The 19,405-nt window shown below is 40.1% G+C and overlaps 1 protein-coding gene and 2 pseudogenes across 6 annotated transcripts in view; 2 read left to right on the forward strand and 1 right to left on the reverse strand.

Annotated features, from left to right (window-relative positions):
* Positions 1 to 19,405, forward strand: part of SRGAP1 (SLIT-ROBO Rho GTPase activating protein 1) — a 289,170-nt gene that overhangs the window by 261,520 nt on the left and 8,245 nt on the right. For all 6 annotated transcript variants that reach the window (XM_011284066.4, XM_011284067.4, XM_045062018.1 and 3 more), the window contains exons 17-21: positions 3,883 to 4,107; positions 6,068 to 6,147; positions 16,202 to 16,382; positions 17,862 to 17,996; positions 18,134 to 18,473. In XM_011284066.4, coding sequence (XP_011282368.1) covers positions 3,883 to 4,107; positions 6,068 to 6,147; positions 16,202 to 16,382; positions 17,862 to 17,996; positions 18,134 to 18,473 — 961 coding nt within the window. The remainder of the gene's footprint in view (positions 1 to 3,882; positions 4,108 to 6,067; positions 6,148 to 16,201; positions 16,383 to 17,861; positions 17,997 to 18,133; positions 18,474 to 19,405) is intronic.
* LOC109501639 lies at positions 3 to 1,997 on the forward strand (annotated as a pseudogene).
* On the reverse strand, positions 9,404 to 9,825 carry LOC101086914 (annotated as a pseudogene).

A 19,405-nucleotide genomic window follows, 5' to 3' on the forward strand; every position in this document is an offset into this window, starting at 1 on the left:
GTACCCTAATGCTCTGCCAAAATGCCTGTCTTCCATTCCGTTTGCACTGCTCTGAATTCTGTTTTTGTTCTTGGATTCTGTAAAATGTACATTAGGTCCCATTTATCAGCAGAGTTGAAGAGGAGATGATTAAATGTAGACCAAAGTTATGTTTTTCCTCAGCAGATCAAGGTCATTGCATGATAGATGAAAGATGCAGAAACTGTGGCCTTACATGCAAAAATATACAAATATTGGGGGGGGGGAATATACAAATATTACTAAAAAGAACACTTGTTCAGTGAAATGCATGTTTTTCCAACTTCCATCCAAAGCTAATGTCATGAATGTTTTTGTCAAAATGATGCAACCCACCTGCTCACTGCAGAAAATGTCTGTGATTTTTGATGTTGTAGTCAAAGGAGGAGTGCAACTATGGGTGCAAATCATATACAGATCCAAGAAAGAGTGTCTGCAAATTCAATATAATGAGACCTCGTCAAAAAGAAGATACTTCTAAAAGTCTCTAAAACAATGTCACAGAACCCTTAAGATAATCACTGCCTTATTTTCAAAGAAACTTTATTGTTATAATTTAGGCAACTGGATTTTCATTTGCATTACTTTATAATAACAAAAATGGGGCCCATTATAAGACTATCTTCCTCAAGTCATATCTAAGAGTCCCCTTGGTATTCAATGGGGGACTTCAAGGGGAGTAAGCTCAGGGAAATGCCTTCTCCATGTGGCACAGATTCTCCCTTCCTAAAATTAGGATATGTTCTCTACTTCATTGGACGTTTAAAGTTCTCAGAAGCCATGAGGACTTACTACAGTCCTGCTAACCATTTCTGAAATCACACCCAGTCAGATTGACCCTGGAAACCAAGTATCATGGGGAAATGCTTGCAAGGAAGTAAAATATGCACGAGTGACAGTAGGAACCCATTTGTACAGAAGTCGCCACTGGAAATAAGCAGTATCTAGAGAGATGGATATACACTATGTGTAGGTTAAATAGATGGCTATAAATTTTGCCTTTAAATAAGCCTAGTTACCCAGGCAGCTTTAAAAATCTGAAGGCTTGCTGACTATGGCAGGCAAGCTCGCGGGCTCCAAACCTCTGAACAGGCTGCTGAGCAGCCTTGCCTAGAAAGCTTTCCACGGGCACCAGGACATCACGGAGTTGCTGCTGCGGAACCGACTCTATGTGGAGGCATCACCTGAAGAGCTCTGCCCCTTTCTGGCAAAGATGAAGGGGATTCGTAGGTCTGTTGCATCTGTAGACAACCAACTGGAGGCATTCTTGACTGCTTAAACCAAAAAGCAAGGGGGGGGGGGGGTCACATCTCAACAAGCTGCTGTCATTTACAAGCTCTGGAAGAGCCTAAGACAAAAATTCAAGAGAGCTTCATGAACCAGAGCCTGTTGGACAGTGGGCTTCAGGGCCTGAACGAGAGAGTTGATGGCAAATCACATCCAAGGCACTCAACTCAAATACGCACCCCTGTTGCTATAATGAAGCTGGAAATAGGGAAACGTGGACAGGAGCCTGAATTTCTATGAATTCAGGAATTTGACCTGCATTGCTGAAAATGGAATTGTTGAAGCAAAGGTGTTCATGATCCATCCCCAGTGACCTTGGGTCGGGTGTGTGTGTGTGTGTGTAAATCTTACTCCCTCATTAGTATTAAATCCTCAAATTCATAAAAAACAAAAATCTGGAGGCTTGCTGTCTTCACCTTTAATTGCTTCACTTCCCCCAGTATGAAGTGCCTTTTGCATTGCCGCTGGCCCTCTGCATGCTGTCCCCACCGAATTTTCCAGACACACCTGAGCAAAACCCACCATGAACCAAAAAACCACAGTAGACTAGGAAAGCAGACCATAAATCAAGAAAGTTCTCAAAACCAGGGGCGCCTGGGTGGTTCATTTGGTTAAGCATCCAACTCTTGTTTTTCACAAGTTCGAGCCCCTGCAGTGATGACAGTGCAGAGCCTGCCTGGGATTCTCTCTCTCTCTCTCTCTCTCTCTCTCTCTCTCTCTCTCTCTCTCTCTCTCCTTCTTTCTCTGCCCCTCCCCACTCGCTCTCTCAGTCTCTTTCTCAAAAATAAATAACTAAACTTTAAAAAAACTTTTTTAAAAGAAAGTTCTCAAAACCTGACTCGAACTCACCATGTATCTCAACAGAACAGCAAATGTGCCAGGAGTCAGCCGGCTGGCATTGCTTTCAGCATGTCTGCCCAAAGATGCCCCCGGCTTGCTACACCTGCCTTCATGCAGAGACCAGCCTTAGCCTCTAGGATAGGACGTGTGGGACAGGAATTTTGAGAAAAGAAATAACCTATTCTCTTTTAATTGTAAAGTTGAAACCTGGATAGCACATTTTTATATGAAGATTTTGCTCTTCAAGCCAGCACTAAATGAAAGACCCAGAAAGATGAATTGTGACTCCCTGTTGAGCTTACGTGTGTCTTTTGAAAATTAGACCATTCTTACTCAGAATCTCACTTGTCCTCTGTGCATCCGTTTTCCAGATGATCTGTAACATGACCGTCCCCTTTATTGTGAACTTTTTTTAAAGACTGTCTGCTTGAGAAATGGCAGAAGGGAAAGACATATGTTAGCTGAGGAGATAATGCTTTTGTATTTTCGACTTTCTAGGCTATCAGTTCCAAAAAAGGGTAAAGTATCAGGTCATGTGGTATTTCAATGTCTTTGTGTCTGTCACCATCCCACAAATGTGGCTGAGTCTCTTTTTTCCTTCTTGCATTTGTCATCTGTTCACCTGGATTTTATATGTCCTTTCAAGATTGACATTTTCTTCACAAAAAGATAACGTCTCTAGCTTCTCCCTAGAACAACACTTTGTGCACATGTTAGAGTGAAAAAGAGCAGACTTATTTTGAGGCCCTTGTGGAAAATACCTCACAGACACCCATGGGGTTGAATTTAGAAATTGGTTTGAGGCAACCAGAAATCTCCCCAAAGTTTGTTGTTTGCCAGCTTTAAAAGGAATGAGAGAACTGGGGATTCTTTTCCCCTTCTCTTGCACTTAACAGTGTCTCTTCTGACATTGACAGGGTAGTGTTGGTGGTCTTACCCAAAAGCACATCATAAAGCCCAGAGTTGTTTGCCTTCTTTCAGTGGTTACAAAGAAAAGGTGCTTTGTTTTCCTCAAGGTTTTCCTCAAGATTTATGGGAAAAAAACTGAAATCTGAGATGTTTTTGATTAGTGGGAGGACAATTTTGACGACATCCATCAAGTTTTATGGAGCTCACTACTGACCTTCCCGGATTTACTTGAGTAGCATTTAGAGCCTGACCATAGTATTTACAAATGAAACTCATTTACTTGATCCTGGTCTCCATTGGAATAGAAATTATCTTAAACTCTTGTGGCTTTGAAAAATGCCACCTAATTAAGTAAGTAGGATTTATATTCCCCTTTCAGTTTCTTTCTAGTTGAAAGTTTATAAGTTGCTTTACTTCCTTTGGAATTTGTTGAGCCAACTTAAAGTAGTATGGAACATCATCTTATTCTAATAACAAAAACCAAATAAAATGCTTTGGATCCCTATTTTCAAAATATAAAGTGTTTTATGAAACATCAGTTTTCAGGGTACCTGGGTGGCTCAGTCGGCTAAGCATCCGACTTTGGCTCAGGCCAAGGTCTTGTGGTTCATGAGTTCAAACTCCTCGTTGGGCTCTGCACTTACAGCCTGGAGCCTGCTTTGGATTCTGTGTCTGCATCTCTCTCTGCCCCTCCCCTGCTCATGCTCGCTCGCTCTCTCTCTCTCTCTCTCTCTCTCTTTCACTTTCTCTTTCTCAAAAATAAACATTAAAAAAAAATCAGTTTTGTTTTTTCTCTCTCGCCTTTTATAACTTTTCTTTTTTTCATAGCCTTTCACAGTACAGCGATGAGAACATGATGGACCCTTATAACCTGGCCATTTGTTTTGGCCCGACATTGATGCCCGTCCCAGAAATACAGGATCAAGTGTCTTGTCAGGCGCATGTGAATGAAATTGTCAAAACCATCATCATCCACCATGAAACTATTTTCCCGGATGCTAAAGAGCTGGATGGCCCTGTTTATGAGAAATGTATGGCTGGGGATGACTACTGGTAAGTCCAAGCATTTTAGTCTTTCCCCTGCCCTGGAAACATCATGGAAGTATACATATCAATTTAATTAAGAAAAAGAATTGACTGTAAGTTGCCAAAGATTCCGATTTTTTAAAAAAAAGAAGGAGCAGGAACGCTTCTTTAGATTAGATGAGAATACTAAGACCCATGACAGCATGGCCTCTCACTAGGGAAATTCCTATTCATCCCTTCCCTTTTCCCTCAAGGATGACATCCTTTAAGATCTATCCACCCTATTGTAACTTCTGTAGAGAATAGTGGTTTTGAAACGTATCGTATAGAGCTGTACTAATTTTACTTTTATATCAAAGATAACTGATTGAACTGACAGATTTCAGTTTCATTCTGAAATAGTTTTGGCTGGAAGTATTTCAAGTTTATCATTTTAAAGGAGCCCTCTCAACCAAATATGTTTTCATTCTTATTTCCATTCTTACTAATAAATATTATCCTAACCAATTATAGTAGTAATGGTCGTTTTAAGCAAATTTATTTTAATCCTTGAACCCCTACTGTGTGCCAGCTCCTTGGTGCACGTGATCACTTTATACACTAACCACTCTACCAAGTAAAGTGAGGCCAAGAAGCCTGTCCAATGACTAATTGTAACTGGAGGCAGCCCAGGTCTGTCTGATTCCAAAGCCCACATGACCCTACCCATTCAACAGCTGCCTCCCAGCCCACTTCAGAAACTGTTCTGTGCAGCTCAGATCCAGGAGCAGCTGGAAGGAGACCTATGTAAACCCATTCTGGACGCTCCTCAGGACACATCCCATTGCCTCACGGGGGATTAAGTAGAAGGTAGCTGAAAGATCCTAAGTACCTGAAAGTACACCTAAACCATAATAATGGGCTTAAAACACATTACGATTGGCTTATGCCTTAAGAAAACTGAAGATTAACTATTTCCAGAAGCACTTCTTTCTAAATTAACAACAAACCATGATAGATTCCAGTTCTGTGCTGTAGCCAGTAATTTTACACGTGAAATTCTAGTTTAAAAATACTCACTTGAGCCCTTACTATGTGCAAGGTACTGACTGATCTTGGCTCTAGGAGGATAAATGTATAAATCTCAGCCCTGGCGAGATGCATAATTTTATCTTCAGAGTCGTACTTACTGTAAAGCCAGTATCTTAGCACTTCCAAATATTCAGGGCCGTATCAGTAAGTTTTGCTCTTACTCCTTTTATCAAAGAGCGATATGTGGAGGTCCGGTCAATATTATCTGATGTGTTGTATCCTACAACTTTTGTGGTCACCACTTTTCCACAACAGGGTAAAGTCCCTAATAAGGAGGCTTGCAGCCAGTCACCTGTGCTTGATTGTGTCCTTTTCCCATTCATAGTGTTTCCACGGGCAATCGCTCATTTTAAACAGAAAGTCAGTGATAAAGCAGTTACTCTTTCTCGCCAACACCAGCAACTTAAATGGGCTTTTACAGCGATGTCAGGTTTCTCTTTGTGGTAGACACATCCCATTCACCAGAACATATTTGAGGAGTGTGGTAGCGTTAAAGGGTAAGTTTTTAAAAAGAATAAAATCGTGAGTCTCACGAATCTAAAATGAACACGTGTCGGAAGATGGGAAAGATACTACAGTCGATTCAAAGCAGAAATCAAAGAGCCATCAATTTATACGCAGTAAGGAATAGTGACATGAATTTACAAAAACTGGTGTAGCCGTAGCACAATAATCGCACTCCGCTAGAATTCAGCCAACTTTAACTTCTGTGGATACGAATGACCAGTCAAAGATGAAGGACCTAGACTCCCATAAGACCAGATAATCCTTGGAGGCTCCAGCGTCTAATGGAAAGGCTCTCCAGTAACTGACTCTTTTGCCATTCCAAAGTCCTACATCTTTACGTAGAGTAGCACTTGTTCATTTTTGAAATTCTTCCTTTGGCTTTACATGAATTTCTGTTTGCACTTGGCAGTGACAGCCCTTACAGTGAGCACGGTACACTGGAGGAAGTGGATCAGGACGCTGGTACGGAGCCCCACACCAGTGAAGACGGTATGCCCTTGGACCCACACCATTATAAAACTAATCTTAATACCCACTTTTTTGGGAAGTGTTTATATTAAGAATTCAGTAGCTACAAAAGTATTTATAAAATGTATGTAAGATATGAAAAATAATATTACAGTGAACACCACAGACCACCACCAAGTTTAAGAAAAAAGAAAGCATCACCTTTGCTCTTCTCCATTACCATTGCCTTCCTTACTCCCGCAGGGGTAACCACTATATGTTTGTTTTTAAATGGTTTATTGTTTCATTTTCTATTTTCTTTTTTTATTCAATGTTTATTTTTTTTTTAAGTAAAAAAATTTTTTTAATGTTTAGAGAGAGAGAGAGACAGAGAGTGAGTAGGGGAGGGGCAGAAAGAGAGGGAGACACAGAATCCGAAGCAGGCTCCAGGCTTCGAGCTGACAGCACAGAGCCCGATGCAGGGCTTGAACTCATGAACCGCAAGATCACGACCTGAGCCTAAGTTGGATGCTTAGCCAACTGAGCCACCCAGGCGCCCCCTTTAATGTTTATTTTTGAGAACGAGAGACAGAGCGTGGGAGAGGGGCAGAGAAGGAGTGAGAGAATCTCAAGCAGGCTCTGCACTGTGAGCTATCAGCGGGGCTCAAACCCTCAAACCTTGAGATCGTGACCTAAGCCAAAATCAAGAGTTAGACTTTCAACAGACTGAGCCACCCAGGGGCCCCTCATTTTCTATTTTCCTGAACTTTCTGTAAATGGAATCCTACTGTAAAGACTTGTCATGATTATTTTCCACTCAGTATTACACTCCTGCGACTCACCCACATTGTTGCATGCAATTATAATCATTTTGTTTTACAACCGTATGATATCCTATTGTATTTCCTTTGTTATTGGTGAATATGTGAGGTGTTCTCTATTTTTTGCCCTTAAAAACAGGGCTGCTACGAATATTTTGAACATGTATGCTATCGCAGTACTGCAAACAAACAGGAGTTTCTCCAGGATATATGCACCTAGGAGTAAGCATGTTTTCAACTTGGCTGGATAAAGCCACACTGTTTTTGAAAAGAGTTTTAGGGGCGCCTGGGTGGCTCGGTCGGTAGGTGTCTGACTTCGGCTGAGGTCATGATCTCGCGGTTTGTGAGTTCGAGCCCCGCTTTGGACTCTGTGCTGACAGCTCAGAGCCTGGAGCCTGCCTTCGGATTCTGTGTCTCCCTCTCTCTCTGCCCCTCCCCTGCTCATGCTGTCTCCCTCTCTTTGTCTCAAAAAGAAATAAGATACTTAAAAAAAAAAAAGAAAAAGAAAGGAGTTCTAATTATATACACCACACCAGCAATATGTTGGTCTTCCAGTTGGATGTATTCATCCACACTTTATTGTATCAATATCAAACATTATAATCTTTGCCAGTATTGTCAGTGTGATGGTATCTTGTGATTTTAATTTGCATTTCTCTGATTACTGATGAAGGTGTTATTTTGCGATATAGAGTATTAATAGAAAATTTGACGTATAGTAACTGCCACAGATCAGGAGGTGATTACCACTGAAAAGCTACTTTGTTACAGTACCCAAGAGAAAAGGTACATCTTGCCTCACGCGGCCACAAGGAAATGCACCAGGGTCGGTCAGAAGGCAGCCGTAGAAAGAGCAGGTAGGCAGGAGTCTTTGCTGTGGTTTCCACGGGAAGCAACAGGCAGGGCAAGGTAAGCGGGTTTCGGATTGGCTAGTTTGAATAATTTCAGCGGACTCTGGGTTATAGGTGTTGTCTCTTGTCAGGTGATTACCTGGTGCAGGAGATTAGGACAGGTGGATAGTGACCCCAAGGAGGTGGTTGGGGTGTTGGGCTCTGGATTGGCGGGTTTGTATTTGAAAAGCACACCAGGCGAGTGATTTACGCTATCTGTAGGAATTGGTAAACCTTGGGAGGGATAGTCCCTCGAGCGGCACCCAGGCCCTGGATGTCAGAATACAGAAAATAAAAAATACAGTTCATATAGGTAGCTATACTTTACTAACTTTTACATGCTTCACTTTTTTTTGTGAAATTTCTGTCAAGTCTTTTGCCCATTTAAGTCCCATTTGCCCACTGTTAGTTTCTCTGGGCTTTTTTTTTTTTTTTTTTTTTTGCTTGTCTCAGTTTGATTGGGCTTTGGTTTTTTTCTTATTTCTAAGAGTTCTTTGTGGGTCTGGATCGGGTCTGGTATTGTGTATATGTTTTGCAAATATCTTGTGCTCTGTAATTTGTCTTTCATGTGCTTATTATTACATCTTTTGCTAAACAAGGAGATTTTAAAGAAGTTACCAATCTTTTCCTTCATGGTTGCTTCCCTTTGTGTCTCCTTTAAGAAATCCTTCTGTGCCCAGAGGTAATGAAGATAATTCCCCCATATTCTTTTTTAAATCCTTTCAGGTTTTGTTTTTCACACAAAGGTCTTTAATCTACCAGGAATTTCTTTGGGGGTATGGTGTGAGGTTGGGGTCCATTCCTTTTTCTCCATGTGGATGCACTATTGTCCCAACATTAATTGTTCTTTCTCCACAGCTCTGCACAAATCACATGTCCTCTCTGAACAAGTCTGTTTCTGGGCTCTCTCCTTTCCGCTGGTCCACTTGTCTATCCCTCCTCTCTTAATTTTGATACTTTTTAATAAATCTTAATATTTGGCAAATCAAGACCTTTGACTGTTCTCCTTAGCAGTTCTTGATCTTTACAACTTCACTTAAATTTTAGACTCAGTTTTTCAAGTTCTTAAACAAAAATTGAAAACCTCTTGGGTTTTGATTGCAGTTGCACTGATTCTATGTATGTTAATGTGGAGAGAATAGATATTTTTATAATATTCAGTCTTCCAGTCGGCAAATTCATATTATTGAATGTCTCTCAATACACGTTTATACTTTTCTCTTTAGAGATCATTTTTTTTCCTTTTTCTAACAAGTTTAATCTTTAACATAACTTTTCAACACTTTTTTTAATTTTTTTTTTAATTTTTTTTTTTTAACATTTATTTTTGAGACAGAGAGAGACAGCATGAACAGGGGAGGGGCAGAGAGAGAGGGAGACACAGAATCTGAAACGGGCTCCAGGCTCTGAGCTGTCAGCACAGAGCCCGACACGGGGCTTGAACCCATGGACCGTGAGATCATGACCTGAGCCGAAGTCGGACGCTTAACTGACCAAGCCACCCAGGCGCCCCAACACTTTTTCATTTTAACAGGTTTTTTTTTTATTTTTTAACAGTATTTATTTAAAATCATATATAAGATTACTTTATTCCTTCCATTTCTCATTAGTTTCTTCCTTATATATGCCCTTTTCCTTTCCTACTTGGCAAGATTTGGCTTTCTAATCAAGGTCCTTGTCCAGGTTGAGTCTAGTGATAACCACCTGGCCGGGGTGAACGCCCATGTGGACAGTCGTGCCGTGCGCCCTCTCCCTCTGTACTTGTTCAGCGTAGATGACGTATTTCTTCCCGTAAACCTGGGCTACTTTGCCAATTTGCCTTTGTAGTGTCCTCCTACAACCTGAACTTCATCATCCTTTTGGATGGACATGGATCAAACATTGTACTTCTCTCTCAGCTCTGTGGAAAGAGGGGAAGACATAATCTTCCCGCAAATGTGGAAAGATGCGTTGGAATGCCTTTTGTGGTTCTTCCTCCATTCGGAAGTCACCAAAAGATTGAACATCATTTTGGCCACTGGTGCTTCAGCCGTGGCCATACAAGACTTTTTTTAATATGAACATATAAAGCTGTCCGTTTTCTCTTAGTACTTCCTTAGCTATATGCATGATCCTTGTATTTTCTCTTCAGCTGTGACTAATCTGCTTTAAAGCCATCCATTGCATTTGTATTTTTTGGTTTTTTCTACAAGTTGTTTGGTTCACTTTCCTATCTGCTGCTTGATCATTCTTTGTAGTTGTTTGCGCTTTCCTCATATTAATCCTCTCCATCGTTATAAATTGTGATTCTGATCATTCTCATATCTGCATTCTTCCTGGATTTTTGTTGTCTCTTGCTCATTGAGTCTGATTTTCCAGAGTGTTTTGTACATTTTTATGTGTTCCTCCAGAGAATCTTCTCATTTACTTCTGCCTGGGGCATAACCAACTTGGGACCATATTTAGCTTCAGGTTTTCTAGGCCACCCAAGTTGTGTGATTTTTAACTGCAAACCTGCCTGAGGACTGGAATGTGGTTGGGGTTCTTGGAGATGATTTGTTCCAAGGTTTGAGATAGATTCTTTTTTTTTTAAGTCTGGGAGGGGACAGTGGTGATGTATACAGTCTATGGAGAAGTATGGAGGGCAGGAAGGGAGGATGATTTCTAGCCCTAGGAATTCACGGTGACACTGCGAGCGTGATCTTTTGTGGAGGGGGCTTACGTTGTCCAAACTGAGTAGACCCTAGATTTCGTTTTTTGTCCAAAATGAAAGCTTAAGTTAACCCGGCAGGGAAAGTGCCCTCAAGGCAAACTCTGACTCACGTTTTCTAGTGTTCTGTTTACCTCACTGCGTTCCCATTTCGTTGAGTTTTTTGTATTTGATATTCCCTACTACGGTGGTAGCTTCTTAATGCAATTACAAAGATTTCTTTTTAATCCCAAGATTTTTCATTCATTTCAGCAAGAGGGTAATCAGCATGTCTCATGCCCACCCTCTGCTTTAAAAAAAAGAAAAAAAAGTTTGTTTCTAAAAGTAGGATGAACTGACATTTTCAGAACTTCATTTAGAAGAAATTCTTCACAGTGAGAGCTTCTACTTCTGTGATGTTGCTTTTGAAAGTCTCTGAGCCCTACCCTTGCCACCATCCCTTCTTTTTACTCGAGTTTCTTTCTTTCTCCATGTGATTTATTCCTTTCTCACCGATGACTTCTCTGTCTCCTTCAGAGTATTTCCCTAGTGGCAGGAAAAGCTAAGACAAAGCCCCAGCTGTCTCTCTTCCTAAACATCAGTCTCCCCACCATGCCATCTGTTAGTTGTTCTTACCTCTTGACTACAAAAGAGAAGCTTTGCTGAGAGCTCTGTGTTTTCGATAATGTTTTAACCATGTTCACCTGATTTTGCTGGAAAAGAAAGCATTGCCTACAAAGGACAGATATCCTTGCCCACAGCCAACCTGTAAAGTTCTGTAACTAAATTAACTGGCGTATTGATTATCTTTGTGATCCCCTGGGTATTGTATTTTCTTTTGTCCGTCATGATATCACTAGAGAAGGATAGTTTTTGTCTCTGAAAGAGAGGCTGTCCTAGAACGAAACCAGCACCTACAAGGGCAGTGGGTAACAGATCTAGAAGGGACAGTGCCAGGGACAGCAGGTGCCCAAGAGAAAATGTGAGGTACTAGCATTTTGTATAAAATGACAAGAAATGGAAATCTAAGACTTGATAGTTCTGGGCAGTCAGAAAAATCCGCTGCACTGAATTGTCCCCCCATTGCACAGTTATAATAGCCATGCAGGAAAATGAAGTTATCGTGTTCACTCTTACTGTTACTGATAACAGCAGCATTCTGTAGAGTCTCTGCAGGACCTTAGAGGACCATGTGACTCTCTGTGAAAGGACCATGTGACTCTGCCATGCCCTAAGATTGATTGGCTCTGCAGTGAGTAGACTGAGATGTGTAGAAGTAGCTTATTGATGGACACTTGGCTCTGGAATGACTCCCTGAGGAGTAGAAAGAGTCAAAATAATGAAATTGCTCAGAATTACTAGTTGATATGGAATTACCCATAAAAATGTACTTCTGATTCATCTGGTCATTCTTTCATAATCTCTCCACATCTGAATTAAATAAACAGTCTGATAATCCTGTTGCTAGTTGTTTCAAGAAATAAAAAGAGATAACAAGCATTAGAGTGCATGATTATGAAATTAGGATAAAATACATAAGTATCTGTTAAATAGTCTTAAATAGCCCTTGGCCAGCATTGACAGTGTATGACTAAATGTCTAATTAATGTCTAATTAATGTCTAAAGAACCTTAATGGTTCTTTCTTCATTTCCCTCTGACAAGTACGTAAACTGTACGCTATTTTGTGGGCTGGTATCTTCCCATTGTTTTTTTCAGTAAAATGAAATTCAACTTTAGATGGGCATGTTCACATAGGAATTTGAGAACTGCATGTCATAAAGTTCTTTTTAACAAATGGGCATGTCTTCTTTCCTCCCTGGATATGTTTATTCATGTCCCCTGTACCATGGACATGTTTATTTCTGTTCCTAAAGGAGAACTGGCGTTAAAAAAAAATTGGCATCAGTCATCTCTGACTTATTCTTTGTCTGCAATTTGAGAACAAACTATACAGTCATTCTCTTTAAATATGAAGTTATAGTCCCTCCTCTATGAAGCAGGTTTGTAGATATTTAATAAAGCTGTTATTCATATTGTTTTAATAATACAATTTTAGGAGGGAATACTAGCATGCTAACATGCGATGTAAAAGGTATAGTCAGTTGTTAAAGGACTTAAACTGTTGTTTTAAAATTATTCTTACACCTACTTTGCTGAGAAGTATACTACATGTAAATCATAGCATTGTGATTCTGCCATATGAAATATTCCCCTTAAACATTAACCACTAGCAAAAAGATGGAGCGATTTTTTGTCTTTATTTTAAATGCATAGCTGAAATTCATCTAGGCTCTTTCATAGAAGGTAAACCCTAAGCTTTTTTAATGTGTTTTTTGATTTTTATGCTTTTGCCTTATGTGGCCCAGAGAACATTTGAATTTTTTTTTTGAAATTCTTTTTTTTTTTTAATTTTTTTAATTTACATCCAAGTTACTTAGCATATAACGCAACAGTAATTTCAGGAGTAGATTCCTTAATGCCCCTTACCCATTTAACCCATCCCCCTTCCCACAACCCCTCCAGTAACCCTCTGTTTGTTCTCCATATTTAAGTCTCTTATGTTTTGTCCCCCTCCCTGTTTTTATATTATTTTTGCTTCCCTTCCCTTGTGTTCATCTGTTCTGTGTCTTAAAGTCTTCATAGGAGTGAAGACATAAGATATTTGTCTTTCTGTGACTAATTTCGCTTAGCATAATACCCTCCAGTTCCATCCACGTAGTTGCAAATGGCAAGATTTCATTCTTTTTGATTGCCGAGTAATACTCCGTATACAAATACCGTATCCTTTTTATCTGTTCATCTGCCAGTGGACATCTGGGCTCTTTCCATACTTTGGCTATTGTTGATAGTGCTGCTATAAACATGGGTTGCACATGTCCCTTCGAAACAGCACACCAGTATCCCGTGGATAAATGCCTAGTAGTGCAATTGCTGGGTCGTAGGGTAGTTCTATTTTTAGTTTTTTGAGGAACCTCCATACTGTTTTCCAGAGTGGCCACACTAGTTTGCATTCCCACCAATAATGCAAAAGAGATCCTCTCTCTCCACATCCTCGCCAACATCTGTTGTGCCTGAGTTGTTAATATTAGCCATTCTGACAGGTGTGAGGTGGTATCTCGTTGTGGTTTTGATTTGTATTTCCCTGATGATGAATGATGTGGAACATTTTTTCATGTGTCGGTTGGCCATCTGGATATCTTCTTTGGAGAAGTGTCTATTCATGTCTTTTGCCCATTTCTTCACTGGATTATTTGTTTTTTAGGTGTTGAGTTTGAGAAGTTCTTTATAGATTTTGGATACTAACCCTTTATCTGATATGTCGTTTGCAAATATCTTCTCCCATTCTGTTGGTTGCCTTTTAGTTTTGCTGATTGTTTCCTTCGCTGTGCAGAAGATTTTATCTTGATGAGGTCCCAGTAGTTCATTTATGCTTCTGTTTCCCTTGCCTCTGGAGACGTGTTGAGTAAGAAGTTGCGCAGCCAAGATCAAAGAGGTTTTTGCCTGCCTTCTCCTCAAGGATTTTGATGGCTTCCTGTCTTACATTGAGGTCTTTCATCCACTTTGAGTTTATTTTTGTGTATGGTGTAAGAAAGTGGTCCAGGTTCATTCTTCTGCATGTCGCTGTCCAGTTTTCCCAGCACCATTTGCTGAAGAGACTGTCTTTATTCCAATGGATATTCTTTCCTGCTTTGTCAAAAGTTAGTTGGCCATATGTTTGTGGGTCCATTTCTGGGTTCTCTATTCTGTTCCATTGATCTGAGTGTCTGTTCTTGTTCCAGTACCATACTGTCTTGATGATTACAGCTTTGAATACAGCTTGAAGTCCGGGATTTGAATTTATTAAGTGAGAAAGAAGCTTAGTTGACTATCCAAGGATTTCTTATGCAGTTATTCCATACAAGATATTAAAGATACTTTAGGAATCTTTTGGGAAAAATTAACTGTTTTAAATGGGAATGTACATTACCAAGCAAAATAGAAGACAATTTCCTGAGAAAATATTTGACAGATGGACAGGTTTTAATCTATTACATGTGCATGTATTCTAGAGTATTTAGAAAGTAATACACTCTCAGTTTATAGTAAATTGAGGTATTGCTTATTGCTTATACATTTCTCTAAACATTTAGCTCTTGTATTGGCCCTTTCTGTGTATAATTGATTAGAAGTTTACTTATCTGTTGTTGATAGCAGGGATGAAGGACGGGGGGGGGGGGGGGGGGGGCGGGTGGGATTGTAGAAGATGGGAGGAAAGATCATAAGCCCCAGAATCAAAGGGCTTTTTGCAAAAGCTCAATGACAAAAAGCATCTCTTATAGTTGTTTTGTTTAGTTTGTCCTCTTAATTGCCTTCAACTGTTGTGATCAGAATTAGATCAGCACTGAAATTCCATTTCTAGTTCAATAACTTTAACTTTTAATTTTGAAATCATTGTAGGTTCACATCTAGTTGTGAGAAATAGTACAGAGAGATCCCACGTACTCTCCTCCCAGCTTCCCTCCATGGTAAAATCTTACATAACTGTAGCATAATACCACAGCCAGGAAATTGACATTGACACAACCCATCAGCCATATTCACGTTTCACCAGGTTTTCATGCACTCATCTGTGCGCTTCCCTTTTATAGCCGTGGCCATTTCTTTCCAACCTCTGGCAACCACTAATCCGTTCTGCATCTTGATTATTATGTCATTTCAAACATGCTGTATAAGTGGCATCATACAGTATATAACCTTTTGAGACTGTTTTTTTTTTTTTTCACTCACCATAATTCCCTTGAATATCTTTTGATCTCTGGATAATTGGGGCACCTGAATGGCTCAGTCAGTTAAGTGATTCTTGGTTTCAGCTCAGGTCATGATCTCACAGTTTCGTGAGTTCGAGCCCCATGTCAGGCTCTGTGCTGATAGTGTGGAGTCTGCTTGGGATTCTGTCTCCTCTGTCTCTGCCCCTCCCCCACTTGTGCTGTCTCTGTTTCTCTCAAAATAAATAAACTTAAAAAAATTTTTTTTGATCTCTGGATAATATAATTTTTGAATCTGGTCTCTTAATTTGGGTACAGGACAGTCTAAGTTGTGCTTTTTTCATAGGTAACTAGAATTTGTTCCTGATACTGGAGAAAACAAAGTTATTTTACTGTTGATGGTAGTTTGGAAGATTTGATAATGCCAGAAAAGTACAGGAAGAAATTAAATGTACTTACATAATATTTAATGTGCTGATTTTTATAAACCTCATTTTTCTTTGAATAAGCAAATAAAGCCTAAACTCCCTTGTGTTCTGGGATACTGACTTTCCCATGTTATCCATGGTTATTAACATGTTACACAGGAACTCCATCATTGTCAAAATACTATTGGAGCTATTGTGGAGGATATCACAGCCCAAGGAGAGATCTCATATATCATGTTGCAAAGTGTTAAATATTTTTTATTAAACTGTCATTATACCTCTGGTAAGAGGCTGTGGAAATTAAGGTCCAATGTTCAATTTTTCTTTGCCTGAAAAACTGACCACAGCAAGAGACTGTTTTTCTGTATCTCTTTTAACAGCCTTATTTTGTCCTGCATTGATGATTTGTTCATTACCTTGTTCAGTCTGGATATTTAAATGGCCGTGTTTATTGCCAAGGCCTCATATGGAACTTTCACATAGTGTTTCATGCTCTTCTAACAGCTCTGGTCCCTCTTTGTTTTCCGGTGTGTTCTTTGTAGAATGTGAGCCAATAGAAGCGATAGCCAAGTTTGACTACGTTGGGCGATCCGCCAGAGAACTGTCCTTCAAGAAGGGCGCCTCCCTGCTGCTGTATCACCGCGCGTCTGAGGACTGGTGGGAAGGAAGACACAATGGCATTGATGGGCTCGTGCCTCATCAGTACATAGTGGTGCAGGATATGTGAGTAGTGCCAGCTTCTACTGCCAAGTGTTCCCATCAGACGATTCCAGCCACTGTCCTTAAACTGACCTTGGTCTTTCAGGAACAGAGCAGAAGGGATCGCAGAGCCCAGACCTCTGAGCTGGGAACAGTTCTTTGCCTTGCTATTGGGTCTTTGCTAACGGTCCTTCAGGACCAGCAGGTTTTTCATTTTGTAAACACCACCAGGAGGTTTGGAGCAAAGGCTAGGGAGAGATGCCTTTTGAAACTTTCAGGCTCTTAGAAGAATAATCCTTGCAGAGAATAGCTTTAAGAGCTGTAGTAACCACTGCTAGTTCCAAAACCAGAGGTTATCATCTCTTGCTGTCTGACCACTGTTTCAATTCACATTCCCCAGAGGGAAGATACTGACCTAAAGTCTAAAGAGAATCATCTCCAGCCTTCTTCTTCTTTTTTTTTTTCAATATTGCTGTAATTTTTTTAATGTTTGTTTATTTATTTTGAAAGAGAAAAGAGAAAGAGTGCAAGCAGAGGAGAGGCAGAGAGAGAGGGAGAGAATCCCAAGCGGGCTTCAGGCTGTCAGCACAGAGCCTGACATGGGGCTTGATCTTGGGAACCATGAGATCATGACCTGAGCTGACCAACTGAGCCACCGCTGCACCCCTGCTATAATTTTTTGGGAGGTTTATTTATTTATTTTGGGGATGGGGGACAGAAAGAGAGGGAGAGAGAGCCAAGCAGGCTCTGCACAGAGCCCAGTAGTGCAAGGCTTGAGCTCACAAACCATGAGATCATTACCTGAACCAAAATCCAGAGTCGGATGCTTAACCACCTGAGCCACCCAGGCACCCCTTAATATTGCTATAATTTAAAAATATTTAAAGAGATGAGAAGATGCTTATAACGTATTAAGTAAAAGAAACAGGTTGCAAAATTATATGTACAATATAATTCCTATTTTGTGAATATATTTCCTAGTACAGCAATTTAAGAGCAGTTTTTCAAGGGAAAGAGAAATATACCACATGAAATGCCTATTATGATTAAATCATTCAACCTAATTTTAGAGATGTTAAAATGTGTCTCGGAATCCAAGAAATGTGCATTTTATACAGACATGCAGTGATATATATCTAAGCCACATAAACATATAAGTAACTATAGTATAAATACCATACATATATATGCAGACATCATAGATATGTACCCATATCTATGGGTACTATACTATACTATTTCTATACTATAAAAAGTATAGAAGGATATTTTCTAAAGTTCTAGCAGTAGTTGTGTCTGGTTGTTACGTCCTATTATGGGTGATTGTGATACTGCTCTTTTTTGTATATCTGAATCTTCTAGTTTACCAATGAAACTGTATTATTTTTATAATGAAAAAGTCGTGTTGGTAAGAAAGACTTATAATACGTAAATGCCATCACTTATTTTTTTGTTCCCATTCATCTAGCAAAAGACCCTCACTCTTGCTTCTCATTGTTTCAGGGATGATACGTTTTCAGACACTCTGAGCCAGAAAGCTGACAGTGAGGCCAGCAGTGGGCCAGTCACTGAAGACAAGTCTTCATCCAAGGACATGAACTCCCCAACAGACCGTCACCCTGACGGCTATTTAGCCAGGTAGGTGGAATCTGATCATCAAGCTCCTGAACCTCCACTTTTCCAAGGACTTTGAGCAGCCACAGGACCCGCAGCTTTGTGGTATTACCCAGTGTGATAAGCTCTCCTATTTTCTCTCTCTTTTTGTGTATGTCTAGACAGAGAAAAAGAGGAGAACCACCCCCTCCAGTAAGGCGTCCTGGCAGGACCAGCGATGGCCATTGTCCCCTCCACCCCCCACATCCTCTTTCCAACTCCTCCGTTGACCTGGGGTCCCCAAACTTGGGCAGTCACCCCCGGGGCCTGCTGCAGAACCGTGGCCTCAACAATGACAGTCCTGAGAGGAGACGCCGGCCCGGCCATGGGAGCTTGACCAATATCAGCCGACACGACTCCCTCAAGAAGATCGACAGTCCTCCTATTAGAAGGTCCACATCATCAGGGCAATACACAGGCTTCAATGACCATAAGCCATTGGACCCAGAGACGATCGCTCAGGTAGGATGCATTTAATGGAATGGTGCATGCTGTGTACCTGGAGTATGACGAAGGAGGTATGCAGGATTTCCTTTTTGTAGCCGTGTTGTTTTGTACAGAACCAGCTAAAGAAAACAAAAGAAATGAGCTCCTTCTTTAAAGCCTGACTAAGGGTCTCTTTAGAAGAACCATTTGTTACTGGAAGGACCCAAGTGATCAGGTTCATATTGATTTAAACAGAAACATGGCAGAAATGTAGGACCCATGGCATTTAAACACATCATTGCTAAGTAGTTAGAAAAGTCTGGAAAAGAATAATAATGAAGAAGGACCGGCCCTACTGGATCCTGAATGCGTGCCAAAGATAATAAAATAGACAAATTCATAGAAAGAATGGAGAGCCCAGAAATAAATAAATGTTAGTGTATGATAAATATGACCCTTTCAACTTAAGACAAACAATGGATTAGTCAATAAATAAATGGAGAAATAATGGTTAGCTGTTTGAAGAATATCAAGTCTGAATCCTATGTCATTGTTTACTTCTCAACAGTTAGTACAGAGGACTTTGTAGTTTTTTTTAATGATTAAAATTGACAGAGTGAGGGTGAAACAAAATTAATGGCTTTTCCATCATTCTGCCATTTTTCCTCTAGTGTTTTTTTTTTCCCCCAGCATAGGCCACCAGAAAATATGGTTAACACCAATGACAAAAGAGGTGAATAGATTCAGGGTTTGCCATTTTAATCTAAAGCATCTTCTATCTATCTGAAGCTTAAAGGCGAACTAAATTAATCAAAAAAGAGAGTGAATGAGAAAAAAATGAAACAAACATGGGGAAGTATTTAAAATGGATTATTTTTAATAGAGTATCCAAGGAGACCTGCACTGATGTGACAAATTTCCAAGCTATTTTCACTGTCCTAACTAAAGAAAATTTTGGATATAAATTA

The sequence above is a fragment of the Felis catus genome, chromosome B4 (genome assembly GCF_018350175.1).
Source record: "Felis catus isolate Fca126 chromosome B4, F.catus_Fca126_mat1.0, whole genome shotgun sequence".
Taxonomy (NCBI): domain Eukaryota; kingdom Metazoa; phylum Chordata; class Mammalia; order Carnivora; family Felidae; genus Felis; species Felis catus.